Raw genomic sequence first — 18,195 nt, 5'->3', positions numbered from 1 at the left:
TTTTGGATTCCAACAGATTATCAAGGTGAGACTTGACTAGCTTCTGAATGATGTTTCAGGGCCTGACAGGGTTCTTTGGTCTTCTAAGCCGTCTAACAATGAAAGTACCCAATTACAGTTGAAAATTAATTTACTCACATTTGACAGCTTCTTGCTCCAGCTTCTGAGTCCAGCTCTAACTTGTTTCAATTTTGTTGACAGGTTCCTAGCTGCATTGGCAAAATAAGGTGAACTATTCTAGTGGAGTTCAACAGTTTCCAAGAAACCAGGGTGATCAACCCAGTAATTCTCAAACCTAAACATGTTGGATTTGGGTATGCTACTTCTAATGATGACTGCATAGGGAATATGATCGGACACTGGTTTGGAGAGAGGTTGGACAAAAGTAGCAGGGAAGGACATAGCCCAGCTAGATGATGTAAAGACCCAATCAAGCTTGATCAGAAGAGGGTCAGCCTGCATATTACTCCAAGAAAAGCTTCTGCCACTAAAAGGAATTTCAGTGAGATCCAAATCTGTGATGAGCTCATTGAACATGTTCATTTCACCAAGATCCCCTCCTGGCTTATTCCTATTCTCAGGGTGCCTGATCAAGTTGAAATCACCTCCAATGATCCAATCTTCAAACTCAGTGGTGTCAAGGTTGATAAGCCAGGTGACAAAGCCTAGTTTTTCAGGGGAGTGGGATGGGCCATAAATATTGGTGACATGAAAACTATTATTTTCTAGCCTGCTCAACATTTTCACTGTAACTGCATAAGAGTTGGCTTGCACTAGAGTACCATCAAATAAGCTGTTGTTCCACACAGTTAGGAGACCACCAGAAGCACCAACCGAGGGAAAGAAAGCAAATCTATCCAGGCTTCTTGGGCAAAATTTCTTGATGTAAAACTGATCAAAAGATTCCCTTTTGGTTTCTTGTATGCAAACAATTTGGCATGCACTCTCATCAATTTTACCCCTGATTACATCCCACTTCTCTTGTGAATTAATGCCTCTAACATTCCAGAACAAAAGTTTTGTGTGTCTATTATTTTCCATGAACACAGTGTGGGTTAGTATGTGGGTGTTTGATCATCCAAATGTCAAACAAAACACATTGATGCCTGAACTTTCCACTCAGATTACAGATCCAGGCATTATCAAAGTATAACATGATATGCTTCCACAGAAAAAGATTGCTTAGGATTAGAATCTGATCATGAGCCATCTCAAACAAAAAACATAGATCTCTGGATTTTCTATTCAGTTTACAGATCCAGGTATTATCAAGATAAAATATGATATGCATCAACAGAAAAAGATTGCTGGGAAGTATAATCTGATCATGAGCCCAAGCACAAGCGACAGAATAAAAATTGAATTGTAGACAGGGATGGATAAAAATAAAGAGAGAGAGTCAACAACACAAATAACTGATAACCGATGATAACTTAAAGCAAGAGGTTAAACAGGGGCTCCAGACGGTGCTCAGACACCAAATACAGCATTTCAGGTTTTTATTGTTCCAGTACGCAGACTGATCATAGGAGCTACTGACAAAAGATAAATAGTGTACCCAACATGGGACTGGTACACTGGTGAGCATAACTTGTTTTGCACTATCCATCCAAGTTGTCTTTCTTCAAAAGGGCAGCCAAGACAGTCTCCAGCTGGATCTTCAGGAAGCCTGTGGCTATGCCCTCAATGATTTTCTTTGAGAGATGAGGGGCAACTTGGCTTCCAGGAGAGGGGGGATGACTGCTAAAGGCATAGGCTCGTCAACTTCTTCTGTGGCTTCTTCAACAATTTTCTTGCCCTTCCTAGCGCTCTCTGCATCCTTGTACCCATCAAATTTCTTGGACAGACTCTTGCTACGCCTGAGGAAGCTGTCATCTATTCTTTCCTTTACCTTGATGGCCCTCTTATTGCGTGGGGTCATGAAAACAGCAGGGGCTTCATCAAGGACCTCCAAATCTGCTTCTTCCTCATCCTCCTCACCATAGTCAAGAGCAATCTTTTCTAGGGCCTTATCACCAAGCTGTGGATAGAGCACAAAGGCCAAGTGAACCAAGAGAGGATCATCATTAAAATATGGTGGAATAACAGTATCATGATCAATGTCTAGCATGGATAGAAAACTGAAATGATTGGAAGAAGGGCAATTAGATATGTAAGTGAATACCTTTTGCAGGAGGGATGGAACCACAGTAATAATAGGATCATGTGGCTTGGAAGGACCATAGATGACTGACTTCAGATGTGGCTTTGGGACAGGCACGGGGCTGAAGACAGGGAACTTTTCTGTAGCTTGCTGAGCAACTCCAGGATTGATCACATTCTGAACGATGTTCTGAACTACCACTGTCTCAGTCTGAACTTCCTGAACCACAGCAACCGGGGCCTCATGTTCAGCATCTGGGGCCTCCTGTTCCTCCCAACGACTTGGGCCACCCCCACCATCAACAAGTCCAGCACCATCAACGTTCATGGCAGAGCCTACATTGGACTCTGCAGGTGTCTCATCACTAGCAGCAGGAGGGACCGGTCCAGACCAACGCGGGGGCTGGGGAGGAACAGGGTGCAGCGGCCCCTCAGTGACAAAAGCTGCTTCATCTGGCAATTCTGCTATCCCTGATCTTTTCAGAACAAAACAGGGTAGGGTCCAGGATCCGCCTTTCTGTGGGAGACCAGCATTGATCTTGACTGAGTCGGGGATTTTGGCATCGTCATTGAGGTAAACCTTGGCTACAACTCGTGCAAGATTATTAGTGTCATGCCAGTGAACTAAAATACCAAACCCAGATACAGCTTTAGCGATAACAACAGCATTCTTCAGATCTTCCGGGAACCCAACAAGCATAACCCAGGCTTCACGATCTAAATCCAACGACCTGGCATTCTCTACTTCATCATGCTTGACGACTGACGCTGAGTAATTTCCAAAGCGAAAGACAGGCCCCAGAAAGCGTTCCCTCTCAAGTGGACTCTTGAAACCGATGTAGGCTTCGCCTAGAGGACAGGGTTAGATCTCCATGAGTCTCACCTGATGGATTTCTTGAAAGAAGGAGCGCAGTGCTGTCTCTAGGCTCTTGAAGTCGTCCTTGTGGACTGCAGGACGCAACTTGATGATCGCCAAGTCCTCGTTGTGCAGGGTGTAACCCCGTCACATAGACCTCGTGGCGGAGAGGTGGACGCTGCAACAGCTCGACGAGGGTGAAACCCTTGGGAACATGGGGGCGGGGATCGCAGGCCCAGTTTGCCATAGCTGAAGAGTTGAGGTTTTTCACTGTTGGTGTGGCAGGGAGGAGAGGCCGATTCGTTTCGGCTCGCAAAGATAACGAGCTAGCTCGGCTCAACTCGTTATCCTAACGAGTTAGAAAATCAGTTCGGCTCGGCTCGTTAAAAGCTCGAGCTGGCTTGTTAAGCTCGCGAGCCAGATATAAAAAATACACAAAATATAATATTTGCATTTATCTAAAGTTTGAGAATAATAATAATACAAAAGAAATGAATCTAACAACCTTAAATCAAATAAAAAAATTAATATGCGCTAATATATATACAAGTATAATAAAATATTATAGTATTCATGTATCTAACTACCTTAAATGATACTTTTTTTCTAGAAGCTTGGCCCGTTTAGCTCACGAGATGACTCGAATTGGCTCGTTATAGCTAACGAGCTAAAATTTTGGCTCGGCTCGGCTCGTTATCTTAACGAGCCGAGCCAAGCCGAGTCGAGCCAGCCACAAGCTAAGTGAGCTAACGAGCTTCGAGTTTTTCGTCCAGCGTGGCGATAGAGGCGTCTAAGAAGTTGCTCTACAGACTTAAAAGAGGATGGGGTCGCCCCTTCACCTTCCGGGATGGAAACGGGCCGAAATTTCAGCGTGTGGCGAGATTTGGAAAGACAGGAGACAGACATATGGCCATAGTTATAGCAAGTCCTGCATCTTACCAAATTTCCACATTCTTTCGTGGAATGGCCAGGGCCCAAACACCTGGAGCAAAGGGGAGGCAGCCTCAACGGCTCAGCGGATGGGCCGTACGAGCCAGAGGGCCTCACATGCAGGCCTTGATGATTTAAATTCAAATTCGCAACTGATTTGGGCAATAAGGGTGGCACAGAATCCGCCTGAGCAGGCGGCCCTTTAACTGCAGGAGAAATTTTGGGAATCCAACGAAGAACACGCTTGCTCGAATTCAAAAATGGCTTGGGACAAGAAGGCTTGGAATCTTCAGCTGGAGGCTGATACTTACCAGGACGAGAGTTAGGATCCAAGAAGTTCTCCTGATAATTCCTGGGAAAATTCAGACGAAGAAAGACAGAAAGCTTTGCAGAGGATTTCAAAGGGGGAGATGAACGAACAGCATTAGCATAGCTCTTTTTTGATTTAGAGTTAACTGTCGTCCATTCCGCCTCTTGCTCAGTGCACCAAATTGCATAATCCTTTTGCCAATAGGGCCACCACCACCCCAAAGACGGAAGAAAATGGCGAAAGATTTGCAAGAGAAGTGTTTAAGTCTGTGAATCATAAAACCCACTTTCTTGCCAGAAACAGAGAAACTGAACATCCAATCGGAGAGGTGGAAGACATTGAAATCTTTTGCTATGCCACCAAGGCAGGATTGGAGGATGAGTCCCACAGAATCCTCATTTAGACGAATAGCTGAGCGCCCAAAGCTATCAACAAGGTGAAAAACTGAGCTTGAGAAGGGCACTGTCGGACTCACCGAGCAGTTGAATCGTTGACGTACCACGGAAGCGAACTTGGCTCCCGGATCAAGGTCGAGATCCAAAAGCCCACCCATGGCGAAGGGGAATTAGCAGCAGGCGCCAAGGAACAAGGAGGCCGGTGCGGTGGGAGGAGACGGAGAGTGGGCGGGGGTGAACGACGACGAGGGCGAGGAAGAGACATCGCTCTGAGCAGCCGACGGCTGGGAGGCGACCAGCGGGGTTCAGAGGTGGATGCCGATGCCGGAGTGGCAGCCGGCGGATTAGCTAGTGGCTGGCGGCAGAGGAGGAGGCGCAGCGGGTATCGGTGTGCTGTATTCTAAACGGTAAACATGTAGCCTGCCGCGAAATTGTTCCTTCTCAAGGCAATCGCGAAATTGTTGCCATGGGACATCCCAGTGCCTCTATTGCCCAATCAACAATTTTACTCCATGAAGCTTTGGAGGTCCATGAGGACATTTTGGAAAGCTTATCAAGTCTAGTTTTAAATGGCATAAGTTCCAAGTATTTTGGACTTCGCAATGTTAAGATATGAGCAGATTAGTGAAGACCGCTCTGAAGGTCAACAGTCTTTCCGAGACAGAACGGTGGTTCAACTTCCCGTGAAAAACCATACCAATCTACAAAGTTTCGTGGTGCATGCTGCACATGGCTTGAAAGATCTTTGAGTCTACTTTCACACACAAGAAACGGTTCATCATTTGGACTTTCCAATAAAGAGTTATGGTCAGATTAGTGGAGACTGCTCAGGAGGCCAACAGTCATACGAAACCACTTCGAGAATCCATCTTGTAGTGACCTTTCACATAGCCTACCTTCAGAAACTCCATTTTATTTTCACACCCAACTAAGAAGGTTGTTCCTAATATAACCTCTAAGCTATTACAAACCTTTTGATGATTTGATAAACTACATGATATTACAGCTGAGCTGTCGAGTGCCTTACTCAAACCTTTGTTCTTCCTTGTTCTTCTTGGACTTGTGAAGTGATCCCTCTGGGTTTCCCTAGTTCATGCTCTACGGTTTTCAGTATGGCTGCACTATTTTGTGTGGATTAGTTCCAGATTGTGGTTCTGCGGTCATTCGGAGATCGAGTCGAAGTCTTCGCGGTTTCGGTGCCTCTCTCCCCATCGCTTGGTTGCATCCAACCTTGGATAGGTATAAAGCTAGTTACCCCGTTGTTCGCAGCAAGTTATCTTCGATTGTTCGACCTACTGTCGTGAAGATCGGGCCAACCCCTTGTCGATTCATATCTGTACTTATCAACTGGTATCAAAGCTTTCATTGTCGCGGTAGATCTCACCATCATCCACATATTTATCTTTGATTTATCCATCATTTGTTACTGTTTTTGTTCATCTCCTAAAGTCCACTAAAAAGCCACAAAAAAATCTTATAGCCTTTTGGCGGTACTGTTATCCTTGTGGTGTTGCGTTCATCAAGTTGCTAGTCACCATCGTCACCTATATTGCATTTGTTTCATTTGTTATCCGCGCCCCTGTTAGTAAAAAATTAGAAAAAAAAAGCAGAGAAAAAAGAAGAAAGAAAGATTAAAAAAAAGAGAAGTGCAAATAAGTTGAAAGGAGTTATGTTGCGGTTTGCTTGCTGAAAATTGTAGTTCTTCATACTCAAGTTTGTGGTGATTGAAATAATAGCAATTTCACATCTTTGAACAGAAAACATCACTTGATTTATGGTACCTCTCTTGAATAGCCACCTATAGCTCCACCAAAATCTGAAACCGGGACGTTCGACTCATAATCCTTGCGACCTCTCAATCATATCTGTTGAACTGCTGCACTAGCACGCTCAGTGTCCTTGAGAACAAGAAAGAGCATTGGTAAATAAGAGGTGAGGTTGTGTGATTCCATAAATTTACCTATTCCACTTTTCTTGCATAAGTGCTAACATGTCAGGATCCAATTCGAGTGTTCGTGGTCGTCGACATAGAGAAGATGAAGAACCTATTTCGCGGGCTGAGTTGCGCCAACCACAAAACTCACTAGTGAAGGCCATGGAGAGGATGTTCAATGAATATCTTCCTGTAGCGGGTACTCAGTCTCCACAACAACATATCCGGATCAACTCTCGTGGTGGTTTCATTGGTCATAGTGGACAGCATGGCGGAGGTGCTCCTGGGCGTAGTTTTCGCCCCCGTGTGCTCACTAATGATGAAGATTATTGTGTGTCCACCGTAAGAAAATTTCAGCAAGAGACATGTGGAAGGTCCTATGGATAGCAAAATTCATGTGAGAAAGAGTGCCACCAGCCAAAATTGAGTGTGAGAGTTCAAAATAAAAAGATGAGAGATTCCACCATATGTGAGAAAGAATGCCACCAACCAAAATTGAGTGCGAGAGTTCAAAATGAAAAGATGAGATATTCCACCATATGTAAGGAGAGCCACAAAATTCTGTGTGAGAGAGATACACAAAAATTGAGCGAAAAAGAAGATGAATCATGTGAGGAATTATTTACTACTAATATGATAATACCTTCTTCTAGTCTTGTTCCTTGTGTGATGCAGGCTCATGAAGAAAATGATGTGGTGAATTATGACCAGCCTTCAATATTGGATGAGGAAGATCAAGTGATGGCCATGGATAGAGATACGTATGCATATGTTGCTTCACAAGATGTTGAAGTGATTGTGCATCAAAACCTATGTGACAATGAGAGCCACATAGCTAAACTGAGAGAGAGAGTGAAAACAAAAGAGAGTTGTGTGATTCCACACACTGTGACATTGAGAGTATCAACAATTCGAGTGTGAAGGATACACCATAGAAAAATAGCTAGTTAGAATGCAAGTCATGTGAGGATATTTTTAAAACTAACACTCTCATCTCTACTTCTAGTGTTGTCTTTTCAAATGTGCAGGTTTGTAATGAGAATAAGAAAGAGGCGGCTGCTCATGACAACTCCATACTTGTTGAGAGAAGTGAGAAGGTAGCCATTCATCCGAACCAATTGTGTGCTGGCCAAGACATGAACCATGACGAGGAAAGTGTTAAGATTTTAGAAACGTTGACCATGATACTTGCACTACCACAAAGTCTAAAAGGTTATGAAAATAATTCAGATCTGAGTTTGAAAGATAAAATTGTGAGTAACTGTGATAAAACACATGGATCAAATGGAGTTGACCGTATACAAAATGTTTGTGCTGATTTGATTATTTCACATGTTCACCCGTGTGCTGAAATTTTGCAAGTTCATAACCAATGTTCAATTATACATGATCTTTTCTATGCTTTGATATGGTTTATATACATGATACTTTGCACTCATATATCTGATACCTTGCATGCAAATAAATTTGATAATGTGAAGATAAATACTAATGACGAATTCTTTGCAAAAATATCTCATCCTTCATGTGTGGGCTATGTCATGTTTGATAAATGTGTTGAGATCAATAAGATATTTGAGAATGTTTTTCGAATATCATCCATGAAATCTTTGAATACTACCTATAGTTGTAAGTTTACATTCAATTTGATTGGACATCATGCTGCAAGTAAATTCTATGTTTGTGCTATTTGCATAACTTGAGACAAGCTTGTTGGTTTGGAGATAAATAGACTTTGCAACAGATCTTGTGAGCCATATTTTTCTAAATTTGAGATGAAAAGATTGTTTACTGATTTCTATACAGAACAAAAAATGTTGTTTCCTTTTTCCAATGTTCTATCAAAAGAAAGAAATCTTGTGCAAACATGTTCCATTCATTCACTCAAACTTTTTTCATCGTTATCTAGAACCAATGAGTTTGATAGGTACTTCTCTGACCCATGCAAGATGAATGTCCAGCATGTTTCATTCTTATCATTTGATATATGTGACCTTGCAAAGCTGAAATATGATAACATGAATCAAATGATTGGGTTGGAAGAAATTTTTGTGCTCCCATCTTCTAAGCTATTTGCAGGATCACCAAAGTTGAGAGAATGTTTCTTACTTGAAAAAGAAAATAATATGAATATAAATTGTAAAGAAGCAAATAGACGAAATGAAAAAAAAAAGATTATTGGAATTATCATGTACATCCACCCTCTGTGTTTGCCTAGACTGTTTTTAGGTAAACAAAAGTCGTGGATGACTTTTCATAAAGGGAGGGAGGAGGATGAGACCGTGCTAAGGCAATCAACATTCACCATTTGTTCTAAGCATCCATTCAAGGTGAAAGCTAAACTTGATTCTAAATCATTTAGGTTTCCACCTACAAGGCTACTACTTGGTTTATATGATTATAGATTGAAGCATCTTGCTGTGATGGAAGAAGATCGTGATGTTATCACAACACTACAAGTCGATGACCCGACACAACTCTTTAGAACAAAAGAGTTAGAGTCAAGGACGACTCCTTTTCAAGAGGGGGAGGATGATGAGGACATGCCACCGGTTACTCAAGTTTCACATATGTATGAAGGTCTAATAACGCGTAGCCTTGCAAAATTACTCCAAAAAGAGGTGAACTCACTCTTAGCTGAAATTAACTTTGACATATTCGATAATGTTATACTACCTAAGCATTCTATTTTGGTTGTACTTAGGTATACAAATAAAGAGGAGGAGGTTACTCTACATCAGACTAGCACCGAGAAAAACAGACCAACAGTTCGGACTAGCACAGTGAAAAACGGACCATCGGATCAGACCAGTACAGTGAAAAACAGACCAGCTGAAAGAAACATTCATAACTCTCGACTCCATGAAGCTTTGGAGGTCCATGAGAATATTTTGGAAAGCTTATCAAGTCTAGTTTCCAATGGCACAAGTTCCAAGTATTTTGGATTTCGCAATGTTGAGATATGAGCAGATTTGTGAAGACTGCTCTGAAGGTCAACAGTCTTCCCAAGACAGAATCAACAGTCTTCCCGAGACAGAATGGTGGTTCAACTTCCCGTGCAAAACTATATGAATCTACAAAGTTTCGTGGTGTATGCTGCACATGGATGGAAAGCTCTTCGAGTTTACTTTCACACCAAAAAACGGTTCGTCATTTGGACTTTCCAATAAAGAGTTATGGTCAAATTATTGGAGACGACTCATGAGGCCAACAGTCATGCGAGACCACTTCAGTAATCCATCTCGTGGTGACCTTTCACAAAGCCTATCTTTAGAAACTCTATTTTGTTTTCACACCCAATTAAGAGGGTTGTTCCAAATATAAATATCCCCTGCCTCAAAGTTATTAGAAACCTTTTGATGATTTGATAAACTATATGATATTGCAGCCGAGTTGCCTGAGTGCATTACTCAAACCTTTGTTCTTCTTTGTTCTTCTTGGACTTATGAAGTGATTTCTCTGGGTTCCTCTAGTTCGTGATCTACGGTTTCCAGTACGACTGCACTGCTTTGTGTGGATTAGTTCTGAATTGTGGTTCTGCTGTTGTTCAGAGATCGAGTTAAAGTTTTTGCTGTTTCGGTGCCACTCTCTCGGTTGCTTGGTCATATCCAACCTTGATATAAAGCTAGTTAGTCCGTTATTCACAGCGAGTTCTCTTCGATTGTTCGACGGGACCCTAGCCGATTCATATCGATACTTATCACACCGCTGCATCGCCAACCGGTGCTGGCGCCTCGGCGACGACCAGCGGTGGAGCAGGGGCTGTTCATCATCCCATCCAGCAAAGCCTCCACCGCTCAAGCGTACGACCAGGAGCTTGCATCTGGCAGGCAACGCCTTAGCTGTCGCAGACGACGATGTCGGCGGTGGCCTTGTTGGTCATGGCGTCGGCCAGATCCACGGCAGCGGCATCCTTCTTCGCGTCCTCCACGTCCGCGGCAGCAGCGGTCTCTCCCTTGCCGGTGGACACGAGATCCACCACGTCGGCGACGGAGACGGCCTTGCGGCCTCGACGTCTACGCGGCACCCGCAGCCGCGATGTTCTAAGGGGGCAAGGGAGCCGTGGCCAGGAGCGGTCGTCGGTGCAGTCCAATGTGGTGGGGTCCTCCTGCCGTTCTGTGGGGCCCTGCACCGGCACTGTGTGCCACGCGGACGCGTGCATCGCATGCAGGCTCTCTCGGTGTCCCTTGCAGATCCCACCGGGTGACACCTGCTTCAACGACGGATGCCGTGTCGCATATACAGAGCAAGCTTCAACTAGTTACTAAATGTCAGCACACAAATCAGTTGAAGAGATATATAACTTTGTGTATCATCCTTTGCACAGCAAGTGAAAGGACAGAGCAACAAACACCCGTTGCACAAGGGTTGTTAAGTATTTATGCCAGTACGTACTTCCTTTTCCCCAACTATAAATACATACCAACTATTTCATGATTATGTATCACTACTCTGGCTTCTTACTGTTACTGTAATAGGAGCAAAATTTTCTATACCCTGAACGACAACGGCCTATGCATACAAGTATGATATCCTAGAAGTTTGTCGCATACATACACTGCTTCCATCGGAGATTGAAACATTGTGGATTAATCGATAAATATAACACTGACAAAATTTGTGAGGCACCCAGATGATGATAATACTGACAATATCTTCGTTGTCCGGATCTCCTTCCAATTTGAACACGGTGGCATGCAAAATTGTGGATTTGCTCCAGATCAGCAATTGTCATAGCATTTGGGTTAACAAATGCGGTTGCCAGATCACCATTTTCTACCCATGTCATGTGCTCACAACCAAATTCTCCATCAGTTCTGAATTATTTTTTAAATTCATCAGATGGTGAAGCAGATGCTTCCAGCAAGGAAGAAAGTGATGGACGCAGCAGAAGATACAGTGAGGGCCCCACAAAAGGTATCAATGCAAGCGGTAGAAGCCATGAACCATTTTTCCTGTTAAGCAAATGCTAATTAATCTCATGTGATGGAAGTTTCAATTGCCATTTTTAACTCAGACATTGCAAAGTCTATCATGCAACTTCTCTACACAACATTAAGCATTAGTGCTTACCATTGCCTTGCTGTCATGTCGTTATAGACCCAAAATGGTGAGAAGGCTGATAGCAAAGTAAAATCAAGGCAGGTGGCATGGATCTGATACGTGGCATAAAAGAAATAGAAAATTAATTTGACACCCACACTGTATTGATTAGATCAATAGTAATCAAATGCATGGCAATGACATGTAATCAAATTATGGCATGATCAATATATAAATCACTTATAATCTTTGAACCTTATAAGATAGAGGAAACTAGATCAGTGACTATTTTAACATTTTAAACTTTGAACATGTTTGTCTTTGTGATCACACTGAATACCAAAATTGTTTAGGAGTTGTCAAAACAACAACTCAAATGAAAGAACATGTAAGATGTGAATACTAAATGCATGATAGTCATATCTGCAACCATTTACTCTAGATATAACAAAGCATTTGTTATTTTTCTTTTACTCAAGATTCACTGAATCATGTTGCAGAACTTACAAACTTGCTCGACCTGAAGTATCGAATAAATTCCTTCCAATCGTCGCCACCAGCTTTGCCAGAATATATGATCAGTCCAATGCCCAAGGCAAACACTACCTGCGACATGGAGATTGGAGAAAGAAATATAGTCAATAATTACCAAATAGTGTTTGAAATGTAAAACATACAACTAAAACTTACTCCTGCAGTTAACTTTGACTCAAGAAATTTTAATGGCCATTGTTCAATTTCATCTTCCTCAATGGGAGGTGGAGGCGGCTTCCATAAGACAAAGTAAGGAATCAAAGCATACGCTCCTCCGATGCATGAAAGAACCAGGAATAGCCACACAGGAATCTTACTTTTGGAACTGCAATGCAATTTTACTGTTACGAAAATAATATAGAAAACAGTAATCATAGAAAATAACTACTGCTACAATCACATATTTTGTTATTATATGTGTATACCAAACTAGTGAGGGAGAAAAATGCTAGTGCAAAATCACAAATCGATTAGTTTATCAAGGACATAGGTATGTTCAGTTTCTATGTTTCCAAATGATCATCCATTTGCAGTCAATTCCAAAATCATGGCAATCTCAATTCTCCTTGTAAATGTACTCTACTAATCTTATGCTTGTGAAAGAACCATGAATGTAAAATGTAGCACATACTATGTAACGCAAAGGCCTCTATTAGCAAGTGGATGTAAATGTAATCTACTGAATGACTGAAATGTGACAGGCAATGCGGCCATTCATGTACCTGTGTTAGTATGAACAAAACACTCAGTGTAGTTTTTCTTAAAGACAATAGGACACAAAGGTGGTGTGTATCTTTAAATGCGACATGGATAAAACAATGATTCATTGGTTTAACAAGGGGAGTAGGGACTCCCCGTGATCTAAAAAATAACGCTCTGTGCAATATACCATATTTCTAAAACAAGTGTGCACTATGAGCAGAATGAATACAATATATTCTGAATAAAAGGCAATTAGGAGCATTATAGTAAAAGGGTGTAGCATAAATTTATCTTTTGGAGCTGAGCTGAATACATGAGCCAAAACACAAAAAAGGGCTATAATATAAATGAAAAATTATGTGGTGCTTTTGTACAACTTTAGCAGTCAAATAAAGGGAACATTTCATTGATTACAAATTCGCAGAATCATTTACCTTCTTTCAGTGGGAAAAGGCAACACACTGTATACTAGTTCAACAACATGCTGGACAAAAACTTTGTTCGTGGTTAGCTTATTTACACAAAATAAAGAACAAGTCACATATCACTCTGTCTGCATACAAAGATAATATTTAAATCATCTTACTGTACAAAGTGTTATTACTACAACATGCAAAAGAAACTAGACAATCGTTCCATGGTTAATATCACCTATCCCAACTTGCTTGGGAAGGCATTGTTGTTGTTGCTGATCAGTTTTTGTCAGATACTGACACAAGGACTATCTTTGTGTTTAGGAAGTATCCAAAGGATTAAGACAAGCTTCAAGATCAGCCAAATAAAACAAGAAAACTGCAAGTATGCCACAGCCATCATCACTAGCTTCCTACAGAACATTCATAAAGCATGAGCTGAGTAGGCCGTAAGGTTCACAATTTTGGCGAAATTTCTCCTTTTTCGCTGGGGTCCGGAAATTTTTTGTATCCGCCAAAATTTTTCGGTTGAATTCATCTTCCACCCTAAATTACACCAAAGCACACTAAAATGGTCCTCCATATCCTCCAGTGTCACCAAAACCCTAAATGTCTTCAAATTCATTGAATTTTCTCACTCCCACGCCCAACTTCACTAGCGTAGGCAGCTCACCCCACCATCAGTCCGCCATATTAGCGCTGCTCTACTTCTGTGATATGTTTGTGTTATTTAGTCAATGTTATATAAATTTGTGATGCATAATAGGTTGGAGAGTATTTCTAGTTAAATGATGCCGACTCTTTAAAAACACAGTTTGGAATTGTTTGAATTTGATCCTAAATTCCTGAAATTTCATGTTTATGGCTAGGGGCCGCATTTTTTTTCATACCGGTTTTGTAAATCCTCAGCTGACTACATAATGCAAACAACCAAACTAAAAAGGTGGTACAATGTACTGGATTAAAAACAAACTGATTCTCACCTTCTACCAGTAGGAAGGAGTAACATACTGTAGACTAGTGGCCAGAGGCCCATAATGTACCATAGAGAAACAAGAACATCATTCATTCGAAAGCCATCGTCACCCTTCAGATTTAAAAGTTTCTGCAAGAGGTATGTGTCTTGGTACTGCAGCCAGAGTGGAGGCACAAATTACAAATTAGCAAGGGAATTCGAAATCACATTCACAGCAGCATAACACAAAGCAAGCAGGCGGGCAATTGTCCCGTACCGGTGTCTGGTTAGGCGCGAGCAGGAAGACGTAGTACATGAGTCCCGCCCAGATCCCGAAGATGAGCACCGACGTGCTCCAGTCGCTGAACCTCCCGCCGCTGCCTCCGGCAATCCGAGCAGCAGCCTCTGACACCGCCTCGCTCTTCTTCATATCCTCTTGCTCCTGAGCAGGAGAATCGGCGCCTGGAGGGCCCTGGAGGGATGAGTCTCTGCAGAGTTGGGCCCAGCCACGGCGCCGCACTCCCGGCCGGCACGCAGCGGCGTTGACGAACAGAGGGACACTGGCTCTGGCGCCACTAGTGATGGAGGCTGCGGCGGTTCTCGCGACGAGGGCCATCAGCGGTGGCCTTATGAGAGGAGCGAGGGGAGCACGGGCGCTGGCGAGCATGAGGTAGGTAGAGGAGGAGGCCATGGCTGTGCGCGGCGGTGGCGCTGTGGAGTGTTGTGGACCGTGAGGGATAAGCCGGCGGTGGTGCTGTGGGGAGGGGACAAAATTTCCAATTTGACAATAGCCAGCAAGAGAGAACGTCACGACTCACGACTGAAGAAAAAAAAAACAGAGATAAAACGGTTTTTTCTGGAACTTAACACCGTTACAGCTCTAAAATAACTGAAGTATCAAATAGGATAGAAAAAAAATGAAAGGAGTGATAAATAGGAAAGATTTTAATTTGCATGCCAAATAGGAAAGTAGAAAATGCGGATCGCACGTCCTATGTAAAAGTTGTTTCATTAAGTTTCTCTTCCTAAAGTTTGAGGTCTATCATATCGAATATTTATATAAAATATTAAATATAAACTTAAAAAATAACTAATTTCACAGATTATGACGAATTTGCGAGATAGATTTTTTAAGCCTAATTAGCCGGTCATTCCTATATAACACTTCGACGTAACATCTCTAGCATCCTAAACTTTAGCACTGGCCACCGAAACCACGGCTCGATCAGAGGGGGAAACAGAATATTGTTTTTTCAGATTCACGCTACGGCCAGAGAGGGGGTCAACAAATCAGATAGCTCGCGTGGCACAAGGGCATGCAGGCTTGCCTTATGACATGTTTGTCACTGCTCATTATGTTTTTTTTTTGTTAAACACTTATTTTAAAAATAGCTTCGTGGATAAAACTATTTTTCTTATCCTTTTACAAGCGGATAAGTTAGCTGAAAATAGTAGCTTATCTTAGCTTTATCTTTTATATGTGGACCCCACAGCACCTAAAATACTGCATGTGCCCCTCGGACCCTCTCTCTCTCTCTAAACCAGCGTGTGGGGAGCAGAGTAGCAGACCTCGGAATTCCCAGATCTCGTGGCCAGGGCGCATCTCGCCGGGGCACGGCCCGTCGGGAACACGGCCATGTCACAACCCATGGCTGCCGTTGAGATCAAGCCGACGACGTGAGTAGAATCAGAGGATTGCAGAAGATCTCAGATACCAGGAGGAGCATTGGCTCCTTACCCGAGTACTCTTTTCTGAATAACTTGTTCGACGCTTCTCCTCTACTGCCTTATCCCTTTTGTAGCTCTTCTCTTTCCCAAAGGTTGGCCCCACATGGCAGTCTAATACAAAGGAATATATGTGATAGGTTGGCCCATATGGCAGTATGATCCCAGGGCATGTGTATGACATTATCCCCCCCTAAAGATTCAGCTTGCCCTCGAGCTGACGCTTTTGTAACTTTAGATGTGTAGATAGCTTGAACTGTGACTGCCTGGGTCCCATGGAAAATTCAACCTCAGTTTCTCCATCACTGAAGTTATAGAAATCAGAGTTTCCAGAATCTCATGTCCAAGTAGCACAAGACAGAGCTTAGTGCATTTATATATTGGAATTGTTAATACCTCAGTTTTTGCACCAACGAATTGATATAGGAGCATTTGTCCACCAACTAGCTCTAGTCTATCTTGAAATTTTTTGTTTACTTTAGACCCGAGCAATGGGATCAAAGCAAAAAATTTTATTTTGAAGTGTTGTTGCATGCCATCTCCAGGGTTGAATACATTTATATTCCAAAGTGACATTTTCTCAGAACAGTACCAGACCAAATTAGATTTCCATGGGCTGAAATGTTTATGCCACCACTTCATTGTAGCCATGACCATTTGACAAGCTGCACTAATTTCCCACATATTCGCTGGTTGACCTTGTAAGTGATATGTATGAATTACTGCATGTTCTAGGAACAACAAAGGACCACCAAATAGGGCACGTATGTTTTCTGTCTCCTGATTAGCAAGTCCGGACATCGTAACATCTAGGGTCACAATAAGCATTTCTGTAAACTCTAGATCATTAGCATGAACAGCAAGCTCCAGAATTAATGGCAAGTCATTAAGCTCAACCGTCAATTTGGTCTTCGTGTTATCTGTGCACACCTGAGCGCATGTAGGTTGCTGTAAGCTGAGGTCATGTGGATGCTCCTCATTCCACATAGTAGGTGACTGCACTATCATCAACACAACAACAGATATATGCAGGTTGTTCATTACAATATCAGGATCTCGAGGCCTTTCATCAGTATTCAGTTGCTGAAAATGTCCAGGGCCGAAACCACCCGACAGCTGGTCAAGCACTACACAACTATTTACCATCCTCAAATGTTGGAGATTGCAGACACCGTGCTGCCATGACAAGTGCTCATCCCATACAAAGTCCTGACAGTGCATTTCCTCAGGTACCTTGGGTATAAGTACAGTTGGCCATCCCCTCTGCAACAGTGGCATACCTTTTCTTTCCTCTCCATCTTTGTCAGTTATCAACCCATCTGTATGAGGTAGTGTATGTAGCACCCAGTAATCACTCATTTGACATGGCATTCCAGCAAATGTCTGGTGATTAGGACACATTGCAGATCCTGGCAGTTGCAACATAATGTGCCCATTTCCCAATATCAAATCACTGGGTGATGGTGAATGAAGAGGGCACCCCATCATTGTCTCCCTGCTGCCCATGCACTCTCCACGTTGCACGAGTTCATGCCATAAGCTGTTGTGATCATCTATGTCAGGCAGGACCTTATTCCATACCCCATCTGAAGAAGCCATCTCATTGAACACTCTGAGAGCATCACACTCAGACAGTACATATGTCTTGAAATCGATCGGCTTGCAATGCATCTGGTCATCTATCCCTTGAGAAATATCCACTGTAGACGTCATCAAAACTCCGTGAACACTAGACCAAGGGTTGAAACCATAATGATGTCATGGAAACATCATAATAAACACCAAGTGATCCCAGAGCTTCCAAGATTTCCAAGTACTGAAACCTCTTCTTTGCCATATGTCATCAAACATGGGATGTCCAACAGCGATTGGATGATGCTACAGAACCAGCACGCCAAAGTGTGCTAGGTCATAGTTGTTTTGGTTGACGATGCTAACAACCTCGATGATCTCCTCTACGAGGTTCTACACCTTGTTAGCAGCATCAATAGCCTTTTCTAGGCAAAGGTAGGAGCCTTCGACATTGGAAAGTACCTGAAAGCCCTTGGTGAGTGGCTCTACCACATGAGCTACATCCAAGTTCATGTCATCCATGGGTTTAGTATCATACTATGGATCGTCAGCCCACACAGGGCTTTCATCAAATGACTCCTCTAAAATATCCTTTGTTGCCACCGAAGCCTTGCAGGAGATTGGCTCGGCAATTGGTTTGCTGTCCATGCAAACTGAACACTCTCCATGAGCTATTAGCTCGAAT

General features: G+C 42.6%; 2 protein-coding genes across 3 annotated transcripts; both read right to left on the bottom strand.

Moving 5' to 3' along the window:
• Positions 1-237: 237 nt before the first annotated feature.
• LOC136469892 (uncharacterized) lies at positions 238-1,041 on the bottom strand. Its single transcript, XM_066467914.1, has one exon. It carries the CDS (start codon positions 1,039-1,041, stop codon positions 238-240), a length of 804 nt encoding a protein of 267 aa, XP_066324011.1.
• A 9,812-nt stretch (positions 1,042-10,853) lies between these two features.
• Positions 10,854-14,993, bottom strand: LOC136473531 (uncharacterized). 2 transcript variants are annotated; one of them, XM_066471170.1, is made up of 6 exons: positions 14,491-14,993; positions 14,242-14,387; positions 12,300-12,468; positions 12,117-12,215; positions 11,640-11,722; positions 10,854-11,521 (listed from the first exon to the last, which is right to left on the bottom strand). In XM_066471170.1, the coding sequence occupies exons 1-6, from the start codon at positions 14,902-14,904 to the stop codon at positions 11,389-11,391; spliced, it is 1,044 nt and encodes a 347-aa protein (XP_066327267.1). In that variant the 5' UTR covers positions 14,905-14,993; the 3' UTR covers positions 10,854-11,388. The 2 variants fall into 2 exon arrangements, with proteins under 2 accessions (XP_066327267.1, XP_066327268.1); XM_066471171.1 differs by having other exon boundaries at positions 11,384-11,521; positions 12,130-12,215.
• Positions 14,994-18,195: the final 3,202 nt, after the last annotated feature.

Source organism: Miscanthus floridulus, chromosome 8 (genome assembly GCF_019320115.1).
Source record: "Miscanthus floridulus cultivar M001 chromosome 8, ASM1932011v1, whole genome shotgun sequence".
In the NCBI taxonomy this organism is placed as follows: Eukaryota; Viridiplantae; Streptophyta; class Magnoliopsida; order Poales; family Poaceae; genus Miscanthus; species Miscanthus floridulus.
Note: the sequence above shows the minus strand (reverse complement) of the source record. Positions and strands in the feature narration are given on the sequence as shown.

Coding starts and splice junctions, on each gene's coding strand:
- LOC136473531 (XM_066471170.1), bottom strand. CDS start 14,904: ATGGCCTCCTCCTCTACCTACCTCATGCTCGCCAGCGCCCGTGCTCCC. Junction 12,469..14,241: donor CTCCTTCCTACTGGTAGAAG/GTGAGAATCAGT, acceptor ATTGCATTGCAG/TTCCAAAAGTAAGATTCCTG. Junction 12,216..12,299: donor AGTCAAAGTTAACTGCAGGA/GTAAGTTTTAGT, acceptor TCCATGTCGCAG/GTAGTGTTTGCCTTGGGCAT.
- LOC136469892 (XM_066467914.1), bottom strand. CDS start 1,041: ATGGAAAATAATAGACACACAAAACTTTTGTTCTGGAATGTTAGAGGC.